Source organism: Littorina saxatilis, linkage group LG7 (assembly GCF_037325665.1).
Source record: "Littorina saxatilis isolate snail1 linkage group LG7, US_GU_Lsax_2.0, whole genome shotgun sequence".
NCBI lineage: Eukaryota > Metazoa > Mollusca > Gastropoda > Littorinimorpha > Littorinidae > Littorina > Littorina saxatilis.
Window position 1 is genome coordinate 13,176,846 of NC_090251.1, and position 26,461 is coordinate 13,203,306.

At 42.2% G+C, this 26,461-nt stretch overlaps 1 protein-coding gene across 3 annotated transcripts in view; it reads left to right on the forward strand.

The window, feature by feature from the left end:
* The first annotated feature begins 423 nt into the window (after window positions 1-423).
* Window positions 424-26,461, forward strand: part of LOC138970725 (alpha-crystallin A chain-like) — a 26,659-nt gene continuing 621 nt past the window's right edge. The window contains exons 1-3 of one of the 3 annotated variants that reach the window (XM_070343221.1): window positions 424-690; window positions 18,887-19,081; window positions 20,995-21,156. In XM_070343221.1, coding sequence (XP_070199322.1) covers window positions 18,929-19,081; window positions 20,995-21,156 — 315 coding nt within the window. In that variant the 5' untranslated portion in view covers window positions 424-690; window positions 18,887-18,928. Of the gene's footprint in view, window positions 691-9,811; window positions 9,998-10,150; window positions 10,175-18,886; window positions 19,082-20,994; window positions 21,157-26,461 lie in introns of those variants that run through there. The other 2 variants (XM_070343222.1, XM_070343223.1) reach the window with 2 other exon arrangements.

The following is a 26,461-nucleotide window of genomic DNA, read 5'->3' on the forward strand; positions in this document are numbered from 1 at the left end:
TCGTAAAGCTTACAGCTTGGACAAAAACATAGAAATCATACGTACCTAAATCCAATTTCACAAAGTAGGTTCGATCACTTAGAGAGAGAGAGATTCGAACAGTTAGAGAGAGAGAGAGAGAGAGAGAGAGAGAGAGAGAGAGAGAGAGAGAGAGAGAGAGAGAGAGAGAGAGAGAGAGAGAGAGAGGCAGAGACAGAGACACAGACATTGCGAGTGAATAAGAGATAAGACGAGGCAAAACAAAAACAAACAAAAACAAAAAGAAAACAAAAAACTATAATAAAGACAGCCCTAGAGAGCGAGTGCGTGGAGAGGAGGGAGGGGGGGCCGGGGTTAGGCATGCTACTGGATATACACTGGGGGAGTGGGTGATGCATACACCTACCTGTATATATATAGAATTGTTCTCCCTTATCTCGAACAAACCAGTACATTTACTGCGCAGCACCTGTCTTGTGTTAGAAGCTGCCAGACTCACTGCTTTGCACCTACCTACCTTTCTTACTATAGGTTTCTCATCTCAAAGCTGCTGCGTGTGCACGCAGAAGAGATCGTGAAAAAAAAGTACAGGCCTGTCACTCGTGTGGAACGTTTTGACTTCAGGGTAGATCGACGGACTTTGTGAGCCTACGCGGTACTTCCTTCTTTGTGACTTCGCTTGCAAACTTCACAAAGTGAAAGGAGGTTGAGGTCTGTATAATTATTGTGATTGCATTCATTATATTTATTTGCCTTTTGCTTTTTGTTTTCCTCTGTGTTTCTTTGTTAGTCCCGAAGAGGCCTCTATTGGCGAACATGTGCTGTCCTTGTATTGGCGAGTACAGAATTTTTTGTAAATTTTTAAAAAAAATTTTGTTCATCTCACCCACAGTCACCTTGTTGTTTGGATTCCTATATATTTAATTTTTTTGTTTTGTGTGTTTAAAAAAAATGGGACCGTCTCGTTGCATTTTCGTCACCATCGTCGTCGTCGTTGTTGTTGTCGTTAACATCGTATTCGTCACCACCACCATCGTCGTCGTCATTGTCCCGTCAGCCTAATAGTCTCACAACTTGAATGACATTAAAAAAAAAAAAGATTAATAGTGTGTGTCTGGTCACGTGGCTGCATTTGTTCAAAGGGGCAGTTCGCTTCCGTTTGCTTAGGTCCTTTTTGGCTAACTAATAATAATAATACGAGAATTTATAACGCGCGCATATCTCACCACAAGGCGACTCAAGGCGCACTCATACACAATCTTTCGCATTAACAACTCAAGCACACTCATAGATACTTACGCATACCGTAAGATGAAGATGAAAAGGCAACAACACAAACAGAGACACGGCACCTGCGGTCATTACTTCAGTTCACCTCCAACATCACTAGCAACTTTTGATGTCGCCAATCGGATCTGTGCAAAAACTGCTGACGGTTGGAACACATGGCTGTGAGAAAACAGGGCATGGGGACTCACTACTTATTGGGGACGGTTATTTCCATCGTAAGTTTCGTCAATTCTTCCAGAATTGGTTTCTTCAGTATATGATGTGAACATTCATTTCTCTCTCTCGATTAACAGTTAAAATCAGTATGCACACTTCCGCTTCCATTTATTTCTTTATAAAGTCCTTCACAGTTCTTTCTTCGTCCATTTTCTTTCTGTATAAAGTCCTTTTTATTTTTTTCTCGTCCATTTCTTTCTGTTTAACGTCCTTCACAGCTCTTTCGTCATCCAGTTCTTTCTGCAAAAACTCATTTTTGTTTTTTTTCTCGTCCATTTCTTTCTGTATAAAGTCCTTTACAGTTCTTTCTTCGTCCATTTTCTTTCTGTATAAAGTCCTTTACAGTTCTTTCTTCGTCCATTTTCTTTCTGTATAAAGTCCTTCGTAGTTCTTTCTTCGTCCATTTTCTTTCTGTATAAAGTCCTTCACAGCTCTTTCGTCATCCAGTTCTTTCTGCAAAAACTCCTTTCTAGTTCTTTTTTCTTCGCAGTTGCTTCTCTCTTGATAAAGGTCGGCTGTTCCCATGATGAGAAAACAAATAACGTCTACCTCATAGGGTGATCTCTGCCTTTTCAGCGTTTTGCTTACCACGCTGCTTCTGCGAATGTGTTTTTGGCAAGCATTTCCATCTCTTCGGGAAAAAGTAGCAGAGAACTGACTGAGTCTGTCTTCGCAAATCTCAATTCCAGCTAGTCACTGTCTATTCTGACTATGTGGGGTTACACAGGTTGGAATTTGGGTTTCGTGTTTTTTCTTCCTTTTTTTTCTTGTTTTGTTGTCTCATCTGAGTTTCGTGGTTTTGTGTTTTTCTATTTTTTTTCTTGCCTTCTTCTCTCATCTTCTTCCTCCATTCCTTGCATGGCATGTGTGTTTTGCGTTGTCTGAGGCAGATGATGTTAACCGTCTGGAACCAGGTATCATTAAGCAGACAGGTTTTGCTCAAGTCCCACATGAATTGTGATCTCTTCACAAGAAATTCGACAGGCTGTATGGAAAAGAGTCAAGACCTAGTAAAATAAACTCTTCATAACGTGGGCGCCTAATATGGACCTGTGAAGCGGCCTTCACGAATCAATGTAAAAAGCCCCAGGGCTATACTTCAAAATAACATGATACAACTTAGTGTGCAAGTCAGACTAATTAAAATATGCTTTAGATTTATCTGTTTCGGGTTTATGAGAGCATTATTTGAAGCCCACCAGGAAACTAAAGAAGCTTATCAAAAACAGAGTGAAAATAAGTGAAATTATCAACTTCCACGAAAAGAAGACTATTTGTTATATTTTTTTGAACTCTCGAGGGCTAGTTATAGGTTATTTCCAGCAAGCTTATTAATGAATTAATGAAAAAAGCCTTTAGCTTTTATTTTCTTCGATTTGTTGAAGGTGGTCTATATTAGGGGACTTACACGTACTTTGAGATTTGTTTGTTTGTTTGTTTGCAGTAGAAACTCGGGGTCAACACTGCTAACATGTAACAAATACTGTCTTGGCTGTCATATAATTATAGCAATTTTTGTGTGATAAAAGCTTTGGCTGTGGACAGAAACGAGTCCGTTTCAGGCGGCAAATTTAGAGTGAACGCTGCCAAAAGTGAAAAAAAAGATAATAAGCCTAACGGTTTTGAGGTTTGTGTTTCTGCAACTGTTTTGACATGTGCAAGTTATCCAGAGAGGGTGAATACAGCGAATAAAATTTGTTTTGAGCGCTCTAGCGCCGTTAGTTTTTCAGAACAGGAGGTGGTCCATATTAGGAGCCGGTGTAACACTGACGAGAACATTACTCCCACGAGATTTTTACTCCGGAGTAAAAATTTCGTGCGAAAATGTTACTCCCTTTACAAAAAAAGCACTCCCCCATTACACGAGAAAATTACTCCCCACGACAGGTGAGTTCCGAGTAAACATTTCGTACACAAATGTTACTCCCCTGACGAATAAAAAAACGAATAAATTACTTCACCCTAACACGAGCAATTTAACTTCCCATGCCAGGTGTACGAAATTTATACTCCCTTGTCCCCTGTTAGTCTTGGTGGTGGAAGGGGTGGAGGGAGGGTAGCGCGACAATCATTTGCGCGAGATCACATATTGGCATCATTCCTTCGCCCGCATCCCATTTTTGCGTACGAGATTTGTACTGAAAGTAAAAAATATGGGGAGTAAAAATTTCGTGGAGGGAGTAATTTTTTTCGTGCCTTGGGGAGTTCTTGGGGAGTAAGAATTTCGTACGAAATTATTTTTTTACTCCGGAGTAAATTTTTTGTGGAGTAAAAATTTCGTGTTACACCGGTCCATATTAGGAGCCCTTCCCCTACCAAAAATCCACAGCCTGGCTGCTTTCTGTGCAGATTGGAATATAATGCTGAATTTATTTCGTCGCTGCCACCTGTACCCCCCCCTAAAAAAAAAATTATCAAAACAAATCTTCTGTCATTTTGAAATACAGAAATGTTACAAATTGCGCCTTTTGAGCAAAAGCGGTTTGAGAAAAGATGAGTTTGTGGATAGCCGCTTCGGAAACTGACCAATTTTTTATCCACCGATATCCGTGATCAGGATTTAACTTCTCTCTGCACCCCAAACCACGGTTTATTTTGAGCTTTTCTGTTCTTTTCTTGTCTTGTTCCAACCCGTCGTAAATACGGATTCGTCTGTGGCTTTCAAACAGTAAAGTTCTCAGCAAATATTGTAAAAAGAGGTCGTAAATTCCACACAGTAAAGTATCCAGTCGATATATTTTAGGTCAGAACGTGCAGTAAGCCTTCCTAATCTTTCTCTTAAGCCAGCAAAGTCGGTACCGTATTTTCTATATTTGGTCAAATCCAACCATAGTGTAACAGCCGTGGGAGGATACCGTCCAAATAAAGGACACTTTCGGCTGTCCCTTGAGAGAGAGGGGGAGATAGGGAGAGGGGGGGGGGGAAAGAGGGGTGGTGGAGTGGGAGAGAAAATGGGGGGAGAGAGGGGGGTTGGAGAGAGAAAGGGTGGGAGAGAGAGAGAGAGAGAGAGGGAGACAGATATAGAGGGAGAGAGAGATATAGGGGAGAGATAGAGTGAGAGAGGAGAGGGGGGGTATAGATGGAGTGAGAGAGAGAGATAGAGGGGAGATAAGGGAGAGAGGGGGGGAGAGAGAGAGAGAGAGAGAGAGAGAGAGTGAGAGTGAGAGAGAGAATGAGAGAGAGAGTGTGAGTGAGTGAGTGAGTGAGTGAGTGAGAGAGAGAGAGAGAGAGAGAGAGAGAGAGAGAGAGAGAGAGAGAGAGAGAGAGAGAGAGAGCTTTCGTGCACTATAGGGATAATTTGGGAAATTCCAATAAAAACAGAGTGTCTGAGAACTGATCAAGGCTAGACCCTCTGGAAGTACTCGCAGACACTCTGTTTGGTCTCAATTGTGACCTTTCGTAACAGGCACCACTGTAGCACACTGACATACACCAAGTACTGGGGATTGTACAAAGTAAAACCAATAATACAGCAGAAGACAAAACCGAGACTATATTTGGTCCTGATAGTGACCTTTCGTAACAGCCACCACTGTTGTATACCCATCCATATACATAGCTCACTGCACTGGAGGATTGCTGCAACGTAAAATAATTTAAAAAATACAATACAAAAAGTGTTGAAGACTACCGAGTCTGCAAAATCAAGTCTGGTAGCGCACCATCAGGAGATAATTCGGGGTAGTAGATTTGGGAAGGGACGATGGGGGAAGTCAGTGGAGTGGAATGTAGGAGGGGGGAGGGGGGAAGAGGCACCCGAAAGTGGTGTGTGCAGAATCGTCTATCAAAGCATACCTTCTGTTCCTCAAGGGTATTTGTCTGGGCTCGGTTTACCTTGGCTTGAACCGTCGACATTAAAATATTGCCTTTATCGACTCGCCAAACACGTTCATCTTGTGGCTCACGCACAGGCAAAGTGGAAACGGACAAGTAAGTCATTTATATATATTTTTACACCCTCGGTATAGGGGTGTGTATAGGATTCGGTCGATGTGTTTGTTTGTTTGTGTGTGTGTTTGTGTTCGCATATAGATCTCAAGAATGAACGGACCGATCGTCACCAAACTTGGTGAACAGGTTCTATACATTCCTGAGACGGTCCTCACAAAAATTGGGACCAGTCAAACACACGGTTAGGGAGTTATTGGTGGATTAAGATTCTACAAGGACTTATAGAGGGACATATTAATGGTCAAAGGGAAATAACCTTCTCAGTTGGTGGCAGTGAGAATGGTTATTTCCCTTTGACCAACGGGGGTGTTTTTCCTACCTCGGAGGAATTTCTTGTTTTTAAGGTAGTGAAGTAAAATAAAAGGTCGCCGGTTAAAGGCCCACTCCTCCTCGTGAAAAAAAGTGTGGCTCACCATCTCAGATCTTGCCAGGCTTTTACATGGAATAAGACCATCCCTTTAATCAATCAATCAATGAGTCTTATATCGCGCATATTCCGTGGGTACAGTTCTAGGCGCTCTGCAGTGATGCCGTGTGAGATGAAATTTTATACGGCCAGTAGATTGCAGCCATTTCGGCGCATATTTACCTTTCACGGCCTATTATTCCAAGTCACACGGGTATAGGTAGACAATTATTAACTGTGCCTAAGCAATTTTGCCAGGAAAGACCCTTTTGTCAATCGTGGGATCTTTAACGTGCACACCCAATGTAGTGTACACGGGGGGAGGTTCGGACACCGAAGAGAGTCTGCACACAAAGTTGACTCTGTGAAATAAATTTCCGCCGAACCTGGGATCGAACTCACGCTGACAGCGGCCAACTGAATACAAATCCAGCGCGCTACCAACTGAGCTATATCCCCTTTACTTGGACACGTACCAACAATGAACAGCTTGAGTGCTCTATGTGAACAGTGAGAATCAGTGATGAATTACTTTCGTTGAAGCCACAAGTTACTTTTCAAAATGTTTATTTACACACAAAATTCCAACACACCAGAGCAAGCAGTGAGGCTGTTGATTTTTAGTATGTGACCAAGTGTAGGGATGGTCTTATCCCGTGTAAAAGCCTGTGGCAAGGTCTGAGATAGTGAGCCAAACAGTTTACACGAGAAGGACTGTGTCTTTAAATCATGTCTGAGAGACATAGTATGTTCAGTCTTCATCAGCTCAGCTTAGTGCAGCTTCTAAATCATTTTGGGTCCATTTCCCTCACGCTAAGTCAGTCTTTCCAGAACCCAGCCGAGTCGCGTTAATTTCTATCATACCTCGCACTGGTTTTCCTACTTCCCATCCTAAGTAGTTTTATCAGTAAATAGTACTCAAACTCTTATCTGGAACGGCGCTCGATAGGCCTACTCGCAAAAACCTTTGGACCGTAGTTGTTCCTTACTTAAATTTTCCTCTTTTTGTGTGTGGTTGCTTTAGCAGTATTGGAGGCGCGAGACTCGGGTCGGGATCTGTGTGTTGCACGACATAAGGCCCCCCCCCAAAAAAATAGTCTGTTTACGGTAACCCGACCGACCCTATTTTTTTCGCGCGACCCTAGACTTTTTTTTTGGCATTTGGGGGGGGAAAAAAAAATAAAAAAAAATGCAAAATAACGTAAAAATATGGGGTTTTTTGAAAGAAAAAAAAAAAAAAATCCCGACCTACCGACCCTATTTTTTTGGCCTATGTTACCGTAAACAGACCTATTTTTTTGTTGTTGGCCTAAACAGAAATTTTAAATGCGCTTTCAAAAGGTCCAGCGGAAAATGTTCATTCTGTGTAATACACGATTTTCGGAAATAACTCTGTCGGGTTTGTGTGTGTTGTGGAAGAGTGAATACCCTTGCTTTTTCTCTGACAAATATTGGAGGGGCCAATCACTAGCTCATGTCCACTTGTTTCCGACACACCCCTCGCTCGTGATTGGCTCCTCCTATCACGTGTTATAATTTTCGGAATTCGTCTATTGTCGGAACATGGCCACCATTCATAGTAAACATGAAAACATAATATGATTCATTGTAGCACGACTGAATTTTACTGACCATTCTGTAGATTCCAAACTTATGCGATGTTCTCATTTACTGGCGCTCGACTTTTATTTCATCCTAAACACTAACCCACAGTGTTTCAAAACTAAATACTTGCATTGAAATGTCGACCATGCTTAATCCATGCATCTTTGTCTCTAATGATTTCAGCCACATTCGAGAAGGTAGGGTTTTGTTCACAATTGATAGTGTTTATAGGCCTACACACGGGCAGACACTGTAACTTGACTCAACTTACTTTATCGGAAGGAATTCACCTTAGCTATTTCCCTACTAACAGGTATATATCCCCAAAAAGAATTCATGTTTTGTAATTCTGTACTTTTCTGTCTGGTAAGTCATAGAAGAGTTCCATGACGAATCCCCTCCGCCACCCCCCCCCCCCTCCCCTCCCCAAGTCCCAGCATTACCCCTTTTGCACCCGTCCCCTAAAAGTATGGTGTGATATCTTCTCTCCATATCTCTCCCGCCTCTCTACCCGTCTCATAGCCCCTGAGTAGCTCTACATATACGGAGGTGTAAATTGAGAAATCAAAGCAAAACATTAGCCGAAAAGTCGTCTTGGCTTGGATCGCGTGCGTCTACCCCCTTCTGTGCCCGTCTGACGTTTTACACTCGCCTCCTGCTTTGATTTTCCACCTATCCTGTGTGCCCTTCAAACTGACGTGTGTGTGTGTGTGTGTGTGTGTCCGTCTGAGACTGTGTGTCTGTGCTTGTGCGTGTTTTTGCTCTCTCTCGATCTCTCTATCACACACACATACACACACACACACACACACACACACAGCAACCACCACCCCCTCCCCCCCACACACACACCCTGTCCCTACACACCACACCACAGCCTCAAGCACCCATACGGGTACCACGTGCCAATTCGCCTTGCTAGGACAAACGGGGCATATCTGCGGTACAGCGATACTTCTCGCAACATGCAGGTAGCCACGCCGGGAAGTCACCCAAAGCCAGGTAACAGCAGGTGAACAGGCCTGTCTATATACCGCGAAATGTAAGCACACCGGCCTCCGTATCGACTTCTGTGCAGGCACCGGTTGTCGTACTTAGCGGAACTTTCTTGGATAATAAAATAGTATAAGTATACCGAAGTTCATTTCAGAAACACAGAGACACACCACTGTAGATAGACAGACAGACAGACAGATAGGTGGATGTACACACGCAATTATAGACAGATATAGACTTTAAAGACAGATGCAATCAAAATAATGGACAGACAGACAAACAGACAGATAAGTGCGCACATACAGATTTAGACTAACAGACCGATTGACAGACAGACCGACACACCCTCCTCTATAGGCAACAGCCACTTGAGCTGCGTTTTTGCACCTCTTGCAAGCTTGGTTTGAAACCGGTTTGCTACGACCCATATCGGTGTAAAAACCTTTCAGAACTAGCTGCTATCAAACCCTGTAGAGGGTAAACATTTTTTTTTTAAAGCCCTTCAAAGATCCTCGTACCTGTTGCGCTATTCGTTCGCACCAGAAGTACATCATAATTAGAAGTAGTCTACGACCATGAGTTCTCTCCGTTCGTATTTGTGTACTGTATGTTCTGTCAATTTTGTTTGTTTGTTTGTTTGCTTAACGCCCAGCCGACCACGAAGGGCTATATCAGGGCGGTGCTGCTTTGACATATAACGTGCGCCACACACAAGACAGAAGTCGCAGCACAGGCTTCATGTCTCACCCAGTCACATTATTCTGACACAGGACCAACCAGTCCTAGCACTAACCCCATAATGCCAGACGCCAGGCGGAGCAGCCACTAGATTGCCAATTTTAGTCTTAGGTATGACCCGGCCGGGGTTTGAACCCACGACCTCCCGATCACGGGGCGGACGCCTTACCACTAGGCCAACCGTGCCGGTTGGTGTTCTGTCGATCTCACTGTTCGAGGAAAGTTAAGTTGATAACTGACCATACGGCTTTATGCTCCCGTTCACTTCGTATCATCGTGGAAAGCAAGCTCAAGTAGCGTTAATTTCAAGTGTGACCGACATTAATGTTGTAGGCCGTCCGAAATGCTTTGATCAATCGCCGAAAGGCGCTGACGTCATTGCATGAAAGGATTTCCCTACCTAGAATTTCAACGGTTTTGGAGTTTGTGAAGATTTAGTTCGGGACGACGACGCTCTCTGGTTGGTTTATTATACAAGGGGAAGCTAGTGGTTATAAACGGGCGTCGACTGAGCCAATGAAGTGAGATAGGAACTTGTAGATCATATACCTGTGCTTCGCACTTTTTTTGCCACCGGCTTAGTCCACAGGTGATTTTTCTTTCTCCTGCTCTTCTCTTCTATTACCTCTAGTGAAGTTTGCAATGTGCTCGCTATCAGCGTGAGGTTGTTTGGGGAGGATAAGATTCAGTCTTGGAGTCTGGAGTCTGGCATTGAACACGTTGTAGGTCCCGTGAGTGAGCGGCCGTTTGTCTCAGTGCCACCGGGTGTGTTCTGAGTGATCGTTTGAGATTCTGTTTTCGAGGAGACTATTGCAGGTAAACAACAAAGCTCTGCCTGTAGAAGTTAATTATTAGGCTTAATCTTCTTCTTTTTTTTAACAGCGAAGCGCTTTTTTGAACTGCACGTTGTTGATTTGTTTCATTGACTGACGTTTGAGTGTGTTCTTCTCTTTGTGATCGTTTGGGATTCTGTTTTAGAGGAGTCTATTGCAGGTAAACGACAAAGTTCTGTCTGTAGAAGTTAATTATTAGGCTTCATTTTTTTTTTAACAGCGTTTCGCTTTTTCAGCTACACGTTGTTGATTTCTTGATGAACTTACTTTGTGTGTGTGTGTCCTTGTCTCGGTGGTCGTTTGGAATTCTGTTTTCGATGAGTTTTCAGCAGTCTAAGCACTGCATCAGTTTTAGCCTGTAGAAGCTACGACACCATTGTTTTCAATAGTGTATCGTCTACTGATTTTGACTGCACTTTGGTTTCTGACCATTGACTGACTTTTTGTGTCCTTGTCACACTGATCGCTTGGGATTTTGTTTTCGATATATATATAGCAGTATATAGATGCATTTTGTCTGTAGAAGTTACGACACCATTATTTCCAGTAGCGTATCGTTGCACGTTGGTTTCTGAACATTGACTGAATTTGTATGTCCTTGTACATATCTCAATGGTAGTTTGGAATCTGTTTTTGAGGAGTCTGTACGTATATATATTATGTGTACGTGTACATTACTGCATTTTAATAATAATAATAATAATAATAATGGTGATTTCTATAGCGCTTTCGAACACACAAAGCGCTTTACAAAAGCAATAACAACATCATTACCAGAATGACGCCATTGACGGAATAGAACACAATCATAAACACTTTACAACAAAAACCAAAAACAAAACATAAATGTTACAAAAATCCAGAGGCTCTTACAGGAACGAACTCTCAATATACACAACAATTATGATGCACACACACACACACACACCCACACATGTCCACACACACGCACGCACACACACACACACACACACACACACACACACACACACACACACACACACACACACACACACACACACACACACACACACACAGTAAAAATTGTTCATCCGAAAATGCACATTTACAGGGTCGCGACAACTACATCATATTATCTGCGGATGTTATTGCACCATTGTTTCCAGTAGCATATCGTCTATTCCTAGGGCTGTTTGGCATTCTGTTATCCGGAAGTCTTTGCAGATAGACAACAGTTTTGTCTGTGAAAGTTGCATCATTGTTTCGATTTGCGCATTGCCGGTGTAACACGAGAAAATTACTCCCACGAGATTTTTACTCCGGAGTAAAAATTTCGTTCGAAAATGTTACTCCCTTTACGAAAAAAGCACTGCCCCATTACACGAGAAAATGACTCCCCACGACAGATGAGTTCCGAGTTAATATTTCGTACACAAATGTTACTCCCCTGACGAATAAAAAACGAATAAATTACTTCACCCTAACACGAGCAAATTAACTTCCCATGCCAGGTGTACGAAATTTATAAGCCTACTCCCTTGTCCCCTGTTAGTCTTGGTAGTGGAAGGGGTGGAGGGAGGGTAGCGCGACATTCGTTCGCGCGATATCACATATTGGCATTATTCCTTAGCCCGCATCCCATTTTCGCGGACGAAATTTTTACTGGAAGTAAAAAAAATGGGGAGTAAAAATGTCGTGGAGGGAGTAATTTTTTTCGTGCCTTGGGGAGTTCTTTTCTCGTACGAAAAATTTACTCGGAGTAAGAATTTCGTACGAAATTTTTACTCCGGAGTAAATTTTTCGTGGAGTAAAAATGTCGTGTTACACCGGTTAGGCTGCACGTTGTATTCTGGTGGCTGCATGACTTTTGGTGTCCTTTGAGACTGGCTAGTATTTTCTGTGCTGCCGTAATCGTTATCGAATTTTGATTGTATATAGGTATGTGTCCAAGTTGAGGCGTGGTCTTATTCCATGCAAAAGGCTGGCCAGACCTGAGATAGTGAGTCGAATCCTTAAAACGGGAAGAAAGATGTCAAAATCAACCGCCGCTGGTGGCTGCATGACTTTTTGTGTCCTTGAAGAATGGCTGGTATATATTTTCCGTGCTGCCGTAATCGGAGGCACAGGAGCTTGTATCAAACCGCCAGTCGATCGAAGTATTCTACTCCTTTATCATTAGGCAAAAAAAATAAATAGGTGTGGTTAAGGTAACATAGCCCCAAAAAATAGGGTAGGAAGGTAGGCAATCACTTTTTTTTTAAAACTTTTTTTTCTAATGTGTACAAATCAAGTTAAACCTACTTGACAGGGAAATAAGTGTGCGACTCGAGCGCTTTCGCTTTCATTGCGTTTTCTGCACTCGGGTTTTTTTTTGTTTTTTTTTGACAAATGTAAAAAAAAGTTATAGGGTCGGCCCCTAAAAATAGGGTAGGTCGGGTTACCGTAACCACACCTATTTTTTTTTAGGCCTTAGTGTTGTATTACTATCCGGTTTCTATTAGAATAGTAATACTACAGTAAGGATAAAGGAGTAGGATAATTCGATTGACTGTCGCTTTGATACAAGCTCCTGTGATCGGAAGTATGTGGTGTGCTTTTGAGTCGGGATAAACAGTGATCGTGGAAGACCTATATTTCTTTACAATTACGAACCGGGCCTTTCACAGGAATCCGTCATTCTGTTATACTATCGAGTCAAAAACCAGTCTAAAACAACACACGGTTTGCATCATATTTGTCAATAAAAACACGTTCAAAGGGATCAATAACCGGTATTTGAGTTCTGATATTCTGAACATGTTTTATCACAAAAATAACTTTTCAATACGCATAGACAGCAATCAGAATTTGTATTGTTGGTATGCGTCCAAATGGAGGGTTGGTCTTATTCCATGCAAAAGTCAGGCCAGATCTGAGATAATGAGTCGAATCCTTAACACTGGAAGAAAGATGTCAAAATCAACCGCCCCCCCCCCCCCCCAAAAAAAAAAAAAAAAAAGAAAAAAAGAAGAAAAGAAGAAACAAGTCGCGTAAGGCGAAATTACTACATTTAGTCAAGCTGTGGAACTCACAGAATGAAACTGAACGCACTGCATTTTTTCACAATGACCGTAGTCCGCCGCTTGTGCAAAACGGAGTGAAACTGACGAGCCTGTTCAGCGCGGTAGTGCACGGTTTCGCTGTGCTGCATAGCACGCTTTTCTGTACCTCTCTTCGTTTTAACTATCTGAGCGTGTTTTTAATCCAAACATATCATATCTATATGTTTTTGGAATCAGGAACCGACAAGGAATAAGATGAAATTGTTTTTAAATCGATTTCGGAAATTTAATTTTGATCATAATTTTTATATTTTTAATTTTCAGAGCTTGTTTTTAATACAAATATAACATATTTATATGTTTTTGGAATCAGGAAATGATGAGGAATAAGATAAATGTAAATTTGGATCGTTTTATTAAAAAATGGTTTTTTTTACAATTTTCAGATTTTTAATGACCAAAGTCATGAATTAATTTTTAAGCCACCAAGCTGAAATGCAATACCGAAGTCCGGCCTTCGTCGAAAATTGCTTGGCCAAATTTCAATCAATTTGATTGAAAAATGAGGGTGTGACAGTGCCGCCTCAACTTTTACAAAAAGCCGGATATGACGTCATCAAAGACATTTATCGAAAAAAAGAAAAAAACGTCCGGGGATATCATTCCCAGGAACTCTCATGTACAATTTCATAAAGATTGGTCCAGTAGTTTAGTCTGAATCGCTCTACACACACACGCGCACAGACAGACAGACAGACACACACACCACACCCTCGTCTCGATTCCCCCCTCTACGTTAAAACATTTAGTCAAAACTTGACTAAATGTAAAAAGAACACCAACCAACCAACCAACCAGCCAAACAAACAAAAACATGCTGACTTTCTTTGTCGCTCTTCATCGTTGTAACCTCTAACCCCTGCGTGATTCTTTCCTTCTTCTTACTTTCGCCCCGGCCCATATTTTGCACCCCCACTCTCTGCTCCTTTTCGCTCTACTTACGGTCCATTTTCCGTCATGTCGAGATGACTAGTGACTTGATCGGCCGACCATAGCTGCTCGGGTCATCGCCAACTTGGCTCGACATTGGCATGCTACATCCAAATGAAGAGGTGAGCATGGTATGCACAGTCACGATGCACAATATGCACATTAGTTAATGGCCGCTTGCAGCAGGTATCATTTTCCGGCAGCTCAGTCTAATTCGTTTGGATAATTATGCGGCAAAACACCAAGAGCAGAGATTGCAATAACATGAAAATGTGTTTCTTTGGAAAGCTTTTCAGTTTTTTTTGGACCCACTATAATTGAAATCAGAAAGGGGGAACTGCTGTTAATAAATTGTAGCTTTGGATGTACTTTTTATTCTTGAACATTACTTTTCAAAAGCCGCTAGAGTTTAAATGTAAATTTGGCAGGTACCGTGTATGAACCGGTTCCGGATGTGTGTCCTCATTTACCGCACACCGAGACCAATGGGTGGCAAGTCGCGCGTGATAATCGCTGAACCTTGAGATTTGAACCGTACTTCCGATCTTTTGGGGTGACTTTGGGCAATTACTGAGGGTGGGTGCATGTATACTTGCAGTTCAGATCTGCTCTGTGTGTGCGCGCGCGCGCGCGTGTGTGAGTGTGTGTGTGTGTGTGTGTGAGAGAGAGAGAGAGAGAGAGAGAGAGAGAGAGAGAGAGAGAGAGAGAGAGAGAGAGAGAGAGAGAGAGAGAGAGAGAGAGAGAGAGAGAGAGAGAGACAGGCAGGTGTTCATGTCAAAAGTGAAAGCGGTCTTACCGACAAGAAGGGATTCCTTTTCCGTTGTTTTGTTTCATTCATCTTCTTCTTTTATTTAACTTATTTTTCAGTGATTTTTCCCCCTGTACAAACTGTGCACGCACTGAAAGTAAGCCAATCTTCATCAAGCATGATATGTGCAACAACTTACTGGCATGTCTACCCTTCATCACCTGGCTCACATAACTTCACCCTCTCCTGACATTCCGCCAAGAGTTGGTTCAAAGCCGATTATTTTGGCCCATTGAGGTTGCACTGTGACTTGCATTTCGGCTGATTCATTGTGATTTGCAGACGAAACAATTGTTTTAGCGTAATTAGGTGGGAGATAAAGAACTATTATATGAACAACTTTACTTGCGCCTTTCATGTTCTTTGGAATTCATTTTGTTCCCTCTTTTCACTCTCTGTTTCTGTCTTTCAGTGTTTGTCTCTCTCTTTGACATTTAGCGTGGCCTCATTTTCTGACAACATTCGCTCACACAGACTTATTTTTGCAACACATGTCCATTGCGTTGTGTCATACTGTTACTTTATATGAAAATGGGTGAAACAAAGATAGCGTTGAAAGATTTTGCCAAAGCACTGATCTACAAAGTTTCAGACTTTATTTTATTTGATTGACTGCATTTTTTGCTTGATGTAATGTAAGTATGGAGATACTGTTTTCTTTGATTTTCTACGTGGAACAGTCACACATAAACTTCATTTAGAAGCACGCTCTACCTAATAAAAACTTGCAGTAACATTAGTGTACACACAGTTTATCTCAGCCATTAAAAAGCGACACAATTTTCTTTGTCTAGATACACAAAAAGCAGCTACATCTAAATACATCCGTTTTTACCCAAAACAAACGCATCTTTGAATATTGCTAATCATGGCCACTCACGAGTATCTTCCCTTTAAATAAGGCATTCTCTCCCTTTCCAGAACAAGTAAGTAGTCTCCCTTTTACCAGCCCCTGTAAACAAAGGATTATTACGGTTGTCTGTGCACCAGACATCAATAGTTTAGCCAGAGGATAGTGCTGAAGTCTGACGTCTTTGGACAAAAATGTTGGTACGAAGTTGAAACGGTTGTTGAGGTTGTTGACTTTTTGTACATGTACAGAAGGTGTATGGAGTCGATATTTTCTTTTCCAAGGCTGACGAATGAATGATAAAGAAGAAGGGTTGGGCGGAGGAGAAGAATAATTAAGAAGAGCAAAAACAACCAGACCAACATCACCACCACCACCAACAAAAACAACAACAACAACAACAACAACAACAACAACAACAACAACAACAACAACAACAGTGCGAATGTTCGCACAGTATTATGTGACATACAAGTATTGGATAAAAAATTAAAAAAGCAAGTACATCAACCAAATGTTCTTTACAATGGACAGACTTATAAAGAATTATGACTAGTGAGACAAACTAGGCAGACAGACAGACAGACAGACAGACAGACAGACAGAGAGGCAGGCAGACAGACAGACAGACAGACAGACAGAGAGGCAGGCAGACAGACAGACAGAGAGGCAGGCAGACAGACAGAGAGGCAGGCAGACAGACAGACAGACAGACAGGCAGACAGAGAGGCAGGCAGGCAGACAGACAAACAGACAGGCAGAAAGAGAGGCAGGCAGACAGACAGACAGACAGAGAGGCAGGCAGACAGACAGACAGACAGAGAGGCAGGCAGACAGACAGACAGACAGACAGACAGAGAGGCAGGCAGACAGACAGACAGAGAGGCAGGCAGACCGACAAACAGACAGACAGGCAGGCAGACAGACAGACAGACAGGCAGGCAGGCAGACAGACAGACAGACAGAGACAGTCAGACGGACAAACAGACAGACAGAGAGGCAGGCAGACAGACAGACAGGCAGACAGACAGACAGGCAGGCAGACAGACAGACAGACAGACAGAGAGGCAGGCAGACAGACAAACTGTATTTTCAGGAGTACTTCTCATGCTGTATCAATCTGATTCATAGTCAAGGGTCTATGCGTGTCTTGTGCAGCTTTTAAACATTATCCATTAAGAGCAGAATAGAAAGAAGTTATAACATGTGTGTGTAATTAAGCTTGATGGAAGAATAATTGCTGGGCTGAATCACTGCTAGTCATAGTCACGGCGTGTAGGCCTATACGCCTTATTTTTTATGATTATGTCACCACACTAACAGGCAGTGGCATTTGTCATATGAATTGATATTTTATGGTAGATTTTGGGATCATCTTGACATTTTGATGTAAACATCACCACACCACCACAGACACCAAAAGCGGCAGGTACATACACGGACAGACAAACAAACAAACAAACACAAGCAGACACGTTGGCAGGTAAACAAACAGGCAGATGTGACACCCCCCCCAATCTCTCTCTCTCTCTCTCTCTCTCTCTCTCTCTCTCTCTCGGCTCTCTCTCTCTCTCAGTCTCTCTCTCTCTCTCTCTCTCTCTCTCTCTCTCTCTCTCTCTCTCTCTCTCTCTCTCTCTCTCTCTCTCTCTCTCTCTCTTCTCTTTTACTCTCTTCCTCTTTCTCTCTCTCGCACTTCTACGATCCACTGTTCACTTAGTTTATGTATAATTCTCCCTGTATATTACCTATCTAAATATGTGTTTAATTGTTTGTGAACGTGATGTTATGTCCGTTCGTTTGTCCTGATGTTGTGTTTTTGTTCTGTCTTGTCTCTTGACCATGTACACCAAAAACATTGGGACATGTTATTGTCCAAATGATTTTTTTTTTTACAAATTTATCATATGTCATAATTTTTGCCAACTGTGAATGATCAAGTGTGAATGGACAATTATATGTATTGAGGGATGCTTGTTTATTGGGCCAACAAAAAAAATTAGTCTGTTTACGGTAACCCGACCGACCCTATTTTTTTCGCGCGACCCTAGACTTTTTTTTTGGCATTTGGGGGAAAAACAAAAACAAAAAAAAAACAAAAAACAAAAAAACAAATCCCGACCTACCGACCCTATTTTTTGGGCCTATGTTACCGTAAACAGACCTATTTTATTTTTTTGGCCTTGATTAAAACCCCACAATGACGTGCATGACAAACTTAAAAACAAAACAAAAACAAAAAACAGACAGACAGATGTCGGGAGCATCCAAAGTTCAGCGTACAGATGGTGCCAAGCTAATTGGCGTGTTTGAGATTGACCGATTAAGTATGACAGTTCAACCTTTGAGAAACCGCGATGAAAGTCTGATGACCTTTTCGTTCAAAAGCAGAAGGAAGATAGTCGCGGGGTCATTGACTTTGTTCGGTGTAAGCTAAGTCTTCATTTTCTCATTCTCAGTGTTTGTCTATTCATTCACGTTAAAAGACCATTAGGCCAAAAAAAAAAAAGGTCTGTTTACGGTAACCCGACCGACCCTAGTTTTTTCGCGCGACCCTAGACTTTTTTTTGGCATTTGGGGAAAAAAAAAATCTTGGTTTTTTTGGCAAAATAACGTAAAAATATGGTTTTTTTGGAAAAAAAAAAAAAAAAAAAAAATCCCGACCTACCGACCCTATTTTTTTGGCCTATGTTACCGTAAACAGACCTTTTTTTTTGGGCCTTAGACCGAAGCACCGTGAATGTTTTATAATAATAATACGAGAATTTATAACGCGCACATATCTCGCCATAAGGCGACTCATCAAGGCGCACTCATACACATCCTTTCGCTTTAACAACTCATGCGCACTCATACTACACTTACGCGTACATTACATGAAGATGACAAGGCAACAACACAAACAGAGACATGGCACTCAAAAGTAAGCATGAAAAACAAAAGAAAATTCCAAATAATAATTATGTGCATGGCTATTTACAACTGCTCTGAAAACTGTAAACGTCATTCATCAGTAAAACGTTTCATAAATAAACACCTCTTGTGTGTGTGTGTGTGTGTGTGTGTGTGTGTGTGTGTGTGTGTGTGTGTGCGTGTGTGTGTGTGTGTATGAGTGTGTGTGTGTGTGCGTGTGTGTGTGTGTGTGCGTGTGTGTTTTAATCTTACCACTACTTATGTTACTCCCTTCAGCAATATGGTAACATGTCCACTGTACACTTGTTTCAGATCAATTTTTAAAGTCAGCTGACCTGCAACTAGCCAATCACGATGGAACACCTGGTGCCTTTGAGGAAGGAAGATTGGGGCTTCTTCGACAGACAGCGGTCTACGTTTAGCAGCATGTTCAAAGGCATGGACGAAGAGTTCAAAGAGTTTGACAAAGAGTTGGAGCAGATGAGAAGTTCCATGTTCCACCTGAAGGTACGATGTGAACACTGGGTACAATTCAAGAACAGGGGGAGAAAATGAAAGTTTTACGCCCTCACGGCAAAGCCATTAGGGGCATGTTACACGGGAAATCCCGGCTTTGTATGAAAATTAAAAATAAAAATGCGGGGGGGATGTAGACAGCTGGCTGCCGGCTACTAGAGGAGACCTGAAATGGGCTAGGGACCGGGTTGGGTCGTCTTGGGTCAGTGCTGAAATGGTTACTTTTTTGGCTGTTGGCCGAACGGACACCCGGGCTTCATATTTTTGCATGCATGTATTCGTGTTTCCAAGGCCTGAGGCTTTCGCTGTGACCCTGGGATCTTTATCGTGCGCATGCATGCACACGGGGGTGTTCGGACACCGAGGAGAGTCTGCACAAAGTTGACTCTGGGACACACATCCCGCGCCGAACTTGGGGGTTGAACCCACGCTGATAGTAACAATTCAAGAACACTTTACTAAATTAAATCTGTACGCCAATGATGAAGGATACTCCCCGCCCGTAAAAAAATTTAAAAAAAACCTCACACACAACATAACAACAACAAACAAACAAAACTCTGTCTGCCAACAGTCCACCGTTTGGTTATGTCCCTTGAAAATGAAAATATAATTTACGGATCGTAACTTCGCTGTCAAAATGATCTCTCTTCGCCATTTTTTGCTTGTTTCAACACACTTCCGCGGTTCTCTCTGTCAGTAAAGTTTGGTACCTTGCACATACTTGTGCAGTGCCTACTTTCAAAGAGCTCTACAAGGACTTAAGGATGAAGAAAAACTGGAGCGAAACAAAAACACATGCAGTATTCTGCAGCGTTTCTGCAGTTGTCGATAATGAAGATGCCGCCGAGTGCGGAGAATGTGACAGAAAACTAGAGCAAGACATATTTCATGTGGGGCTGAAGATACACAAATTGTTGTTTATGTTAGTGTTGTCGGCGGCAGAGAATGAGTGATGATTGTTTAGGAAATGGTGGTGTTGAGTGTGAAGAGTGCAAGACAACAGAGAAGTGCTAGCATGCGGGAGTAGGGAAATATGTCTTACTGATCAAGGTCGAGTGTTTCTGCAGAGCCTTTTTATCATTTTTGTTTGTTTTTTGTATGTGGTTTTGTTTGTTTGAACTGTGTGCTCAGTGTTTGATGTTTGTGTTGAGAGATGTGTGACCATTGCTCTGTCTGTCTGTCTCTGTCTCTGTGACTCTCTGTCTCTCTCTCTCTCTTTCGCTCCACCACGTTCTCTCTCTCTCTCACTCTCTCTCTCTCTCTCTCTCTCTTTCTCTCTCTCTGTCTTTCTCTCTCTCTCTTTCTCTTTCTCTCTCTCTCATTTTCTACCCCCTCTCTCTCTCCCTCATCTATTTCCCCCTCTCTCTCCCCCCCCCCCTCTCTCTCTCTCTCTCTCTCTCTCTCTCTCTCTCTCTCTCTCTCTCTCTCTTGCTGAATGAGTTTTGCAGATTTCCGCGGGTGTTAGACAAAACGTGTTCAGAAACATTCCCACTCTTTACAAAAAAGCAGCCAGGCGAATGATTTCTAGAATGTCTTTAACTGATTCTATTGCCCTGTGTAACAGCTCGGCATATATGTGGTTATTTACCTGCGAACGCCAAGAAGAAGAAGATGTGGTTATTTACAAGATGGTTTACTCGCAAAGGAAGTTATCTTTGAAGAGCTATTTTGGCGAACAAATGTACATGTGTTTCTCTTTATTCGATGTGTTGACTCGTCTTCACGCTTTTCTGCCGTGTAAGGCTCTTGTCTGATATAAAAGCTTGACAAATCTGTAATTATTTACAAGATGGATTACTCGCAAAGGAATTTATCTTTGAATGAACATTTTCGCGAAGATATGTGTTCCTCTTCATTCGATAATTATATTGACCCGTTGTTGCGATTTTCTGTCTTTAAAGGCTCCAGATTTCAACGACTTCGGATCCTCCATGTTGAAAGTGGACCACCCCATCGTGCAAGACGCTCAAGGCAACAAGCGCTTGTCCCTCAGGTTCGACTGCAAAGAGTTCAAACCCGAAGAGATCTCCGTCAAAACTGTCGACAACAGGCTTATGGTGCAGGTGGGTTTATTGAGAGAAGTTGGGGGTGTTAGGGTAAGGAGAGAGAGAGAGAGAGAGAGAGAGAGAGAGAGAGAGAGAGAGAGAGAGAGAGAGAGAGAGAGAGAGAGAGAGAGAGAGAGAGAGAGAGAGAGAGAGTTAAATTGAACTTTATTTTACAAGGATAAAGATTTAAGGCTGTGCCTTTTCTTACAATCTGTCCTGGGCATTTTAACAGCTAATGGGGGTACACGGGGGGAACAACCCCCAGATCCCTCCGCCTGGCCAGCCCCTGTACCCTTCCCTCATTTTGGAAGCCCCTTCCCTTCACACACTAGACCATCTCTAGTGTCTGAAGTATGCAAATACAAAACCACTAGAACTACAGACATAAAGAAGTAGCTCATGCGATATTGAAGGATAATCTTTTAAAGGTCCTTGTCTACATTTTTATACCGAAATCGCCATTTGACCATTAAAATGCAGAGTCTAATATCTACAAATATCAAAATGTACACCCTTTCGATCAAGAAAGACGAAGCCAGTGTAGCCGTTTGAAAATTCATTGTAGTATTCCAGCGTAGTACTCATAGTAGGATATCCTTATTTGGAAAATGCCAAGCGCAAAACTCCTCTCAAATCCCGTGCATTTCGTGCGTTAAAAAAAAAAGCGTGGACAGCGCTCCAGTGTCAAACTGTTGCTGCACTTGTTTGGGCGTGGCTATAAGCATAGTGACATGAATTTGATTGGTCAGTATTTTTAGGCAAAGCACATGTTCTCAGCAAACAGAAAACAAAATATTGGAAGCGTGAGTCACGCTACCCAAAAATAAAATCTTTTTTTACATTTTTTTTTATAACTTTTTTCCCCATGGTTCATTCATCATCTGACATAACTTTTTAGCGAAATCTAACCATAAGATTATTGAAAAAAAGCAAAAATGTAGACGACCACCTTTAAAATGAAACAGGACACACGGGTAGGCCAGTGGGTGAGGGTAGTTGACAGGGTACTTGAGAAGGAGTTCGTCCGTCCGTCTTCTTAAAGGTACACTGCTTCTCTTGCAAGCAAGTGAAAAGAGAACCACAACGGCAGCGCTGACTGCCAGCACTGACACATAATGATCCAGCTGGATCTCCAAACTAACTCCATGACGCTACTTGAAACCACCTCCGGCTCGGGTGCCTCGTTGACCGGGAGCTAGAGCGCGACAACCATCCCTCCCTTGCTGTGCCCTTTTTTTTAAATTTATTTTTTTATTTTTTCTGTGTCTTTTTTTCTCCCAATCTAAAGTCGGGGTCAAAACCCGGGGAACATGCCCCTAATGGTTTTACCATGAGGGCGTAAAACACCTACATTACTTATCATCTTGCAAAAAATCATGTTCACCACCACGTTCGTTGCTGTCCACGTTTTACATGAGATATACAACCATTCCTCTACTGAGACACATACAGAAAATCCACATCTCGACTGCTTCCTGTGTAAAGTTGGAATGTTCTGATGAATTTATTTTGTTGATTGACGTTAGAGCTTCTATATATATATCTATATACGGCTTGTGTGTGTCTGTCTGTCTGTCACTTCGCGATGCACGGCCAAAGTTCTCGATGGATCTGCTTCAAATTTGGTGGGCATATTCAGGTAGACCCCGGACACAATCTGGTCGATGACAATTTTCAACACGTGCTCTAAGCGCGGCGCGGTGAACCGATTTTGGTTTTTCTGTTGATCCATTCCCAGTAACTCTTCCTTATCTTCTCCAGTGTTTTGCGCGTTTATCTCCCTTCCTTCGTGTGGCGTCAATCCCGTACGGTATTTGCAAGAATCTCGCGATTCACCCGGCGAAGCGGGTATTCCTCTAGTTTTTTTTATAAATGAATTCGGAAAAGCCAATCCTCCATTATGACACATACCAAAAATCAACACTCTGACTGCATCCTTTGCAGAGTTGGAATGTTTTGATGAATTAATTTCACTGAATGACTCAATGGCTTTTTTTTTTTTTTAAGAAATGAATTCGAAAAAAAAAGAAAAAAATTCACGCTGTGCAGAAAAAAAACCAGCCATGCTGTTGAATTTTGGTATGTGTCCAAGTGGAAACTTTGACAGACAAGTGGTGGTGGTGACTATGATTGTGCAGACGGGGAGTACGGTACCTTTAAAGGGAGGTCAATCCGTCTCTTCAAGTGCAGTACTTATTGCCTGCTTCAAGCCCTTCGCCGGCCAATAAAGAACCTAGTATTGCTAAATCGATAAAGACAAGAAGAGTTAAGTCTCTGCTATATTTTTTTTATCTTGAACTTTGCTAAAAAATCTGCAGGTCTGGGTGCTGAACGTAGAGAATGATCTGTTGGTGAAGATCTGGGTGTTTGTTCGCTGTGAACTTATGATCTGATCGCTCTGCTTGTACAGCCTAAAACTAAAGTCTGGCTGATGATTAAAGGCACAGTGCAGCTCACAGCCTTCGTTTTTGCGTTTTGTTTTACACAAGCTCATGATGATGTCTGACATAGTTTGCTTTAGTGACGTGTCTTTTTGTGCATGATGTGGTGATCTACCTGATCTAAATTTAGATCCAAAAATAGGTCAAGACCAGCCGGGTCTGAGTACGAAATTAATTCGTAAAAAAATCGCAGTTCTTGACTCTTTGGGTGCAAGTCAATGAAACTTGGTAGTTCTTCTAACGGATAGCTGCCTGAGGTATGACTAAAAGCCCCAGGGGCTCCGTGCACCTGGATTTGACAAGTTCAGTACCTTTAAGACCGAGGAAGTTTCAAGGGATAATTTTGGCCCGACAAATCTCAATTCGCCTTAAAAGCTTCTTAGTTTGGTTTGTGGTTTGAGATGATAGCATCACAGACTAGACCGGCACGGTTGGCCTAGTGGTAAGGCGTCCGCCCCGTGATCGGGAGGTCGTGGGTTCGAACCCCGGCCGGGTCATACCTAAGACTTTAAAATTGGCAATCTAGTGGCTGCTCCGCCTGGCGTCTGGCATTATGGGGTTAGTGCTAGGACTGGTTGGTCCGGTGTCAGAATAATGTGACTGGGTGAGACATGAAGCCTGTGCTGCGACTTCTGTCTTGTGTGTGGCGCACGTTATATGTCAAAGCAGCACCGCCCTGATATGGCCCTTCGTGGTCGGCTGGGCGTTAAGCAAACAAACAAACAAACAAACAAACAAACAAACAAACAAACAAACAAACAAAAATCACAGACTAGGAATACATTACAGTTGGCGCTTGAAGGTTAAATCGTTTACGTTTTAAAAGCTGCACGAGGGCAGTTTGGCAGACGGTTAATTCTCCGTGTAGTCTGTATAATGTGTCGCAGTGGAACTTGAGCGCATTTGCTAGATTACAGATTTTTAATACAAATTCAACAGGATACGTCTGTTACACGTACTGCCAGCACTTAAAGGCTGCCATATTCGTAGCGTTCATTAATTAATTCATATTGTTTACATGTGCCAATAATGTTATAAAACTGTACCTAAGGGGATATAATAACGATTGGCTGTAGCTTTCGAACACAGAAATGTTTTTTTCAGTTATTGCAAAGTGGTTTTGATAGTGTCGAATGTAAACAGAACAGTCTCAAAGTGAAAGTGGATGTTTTCCGGAAATTGAGAAGTTAACAAGAATACAAAAAAGCGCGCTTTCCTACTTTATAGCACAATACGCTACCTCGCTAATCTGGCGTGTCAATATCACTACGTTTTGCACGTGGAAGGTGAGCGATTTCCTTCACGCGGGGATAGACGAAGCTGTATTGTCTTGGTGAAAAAATGCAGTGCGTTCAGTTTCATTCCGTCAGTTTGACAGCTTGACTAAATGTAGTAATTTCGCCTTGCGCGACTTGATGAAGCAAGGAGTCCACTTTCTCTTCTCAGCAGATTTAGTGGCCTTGACAGCTTTAGACGGGTTTACTTCTATCTTTTTTGCCATTGTACGCAACCGGGCTTTGACTGTCTCCGACGCCATCTTTGGTTTACGAAACGTCATCGGTCTGTGTTGATGGTCGAAAAATAGCCCAAGTCCTGGAGAACTGTTGCTAAACAATGCAATAAAGAATTAATTATTTCTCGTAATTGGTAAGGACTTCAAACCTAAAACTTTGCAGGAAGCTTAATTGATACATTCCCGCAACGATGGGAAAAGCCCTGGAAGTAATTAAACTAATTAAATAGGACTATATGTCAGCCTTTAAACAAAAATCACTTAGAAAACAAACATCGATGAACTGAATTGGTATGAATGGATAGACAAGACTGATTGATGAAAGACGGACACACGGACACACATACATGGATATGCATGAGGACAGGCAGACGTACGCAAGAGCAAACACACACTACTGACAGGTCGAAAGGCCAATAAATGACCAGTCGATAAATTGACTTAAAGACAAAGTAAGCTTCCCGTAAACCATCACAGATACCGTCAGGCTTTTACACACAGTACATACACCCTTCCATTTGAACACTCACCTAACGGGAACATCCAAGGTGCCCTACGTAAAGAGCGAGCAATTTTCAAAGAATTAATTTTTCGGATTGAGACCATCTCAATCGGACCCATCCTGAACCACAGGCGGAAGGTATCGTCCACTGGACTACTACTATCACAGAAAGACTACAAGGTCTGTCACTCACCTTCGAGTCTTCTGTGTTCTTGGAGTCGCTTCCTGGGGAAAAATATTGTTCAAGACGGTTTGCCTCTTCCTACAGTCTGTGTAAGGTCAAATAAATACAGTTGAATGATTGTTTGAACTATTATGTGCCTTTAGTTTTCAGCTTCTGTCCGCTGCAGGTTGTTTTTAACATCATTTGGATGAATCTTCGTTTGCGAGCCGCTAATCCACTTGGGGACAAATCATGTATCCGCACCGAATATGCACACCAGCGCTCATTGGTCTAAAACATATGTAAATATTGTGCAGCAAAGGGAAGCTACCCACGGGAAAATAATCATCGAATATCCTGTTATTAACCAATGAAGCGGGTAATCATCTAGTTCAAAGATAGGCAGTCAAAAGCCATCGCTCGAGTTCTTATGAACCACATTCGTTTGTTTCGTGAAAAGTCAGAGGTACATATTAATAACGTGCTATTGCAGATAAGCTCACAGCGAGCCGCATTCAAATTACAAACTGACGACTGCATTGTTGAAAAAGGGAAACTGGATCACACGGGTTCACGATGGCTCAGGGGTAAGATAAACCACGCAAAAATGAATTCTTTCAAAATTGCTCGCTCTTTACGTAGGGCACCTAGGATGTTACCGTTTGGTGAGCGTTCAAATGGAAGGGTGTTTGTACTGTGTGTAA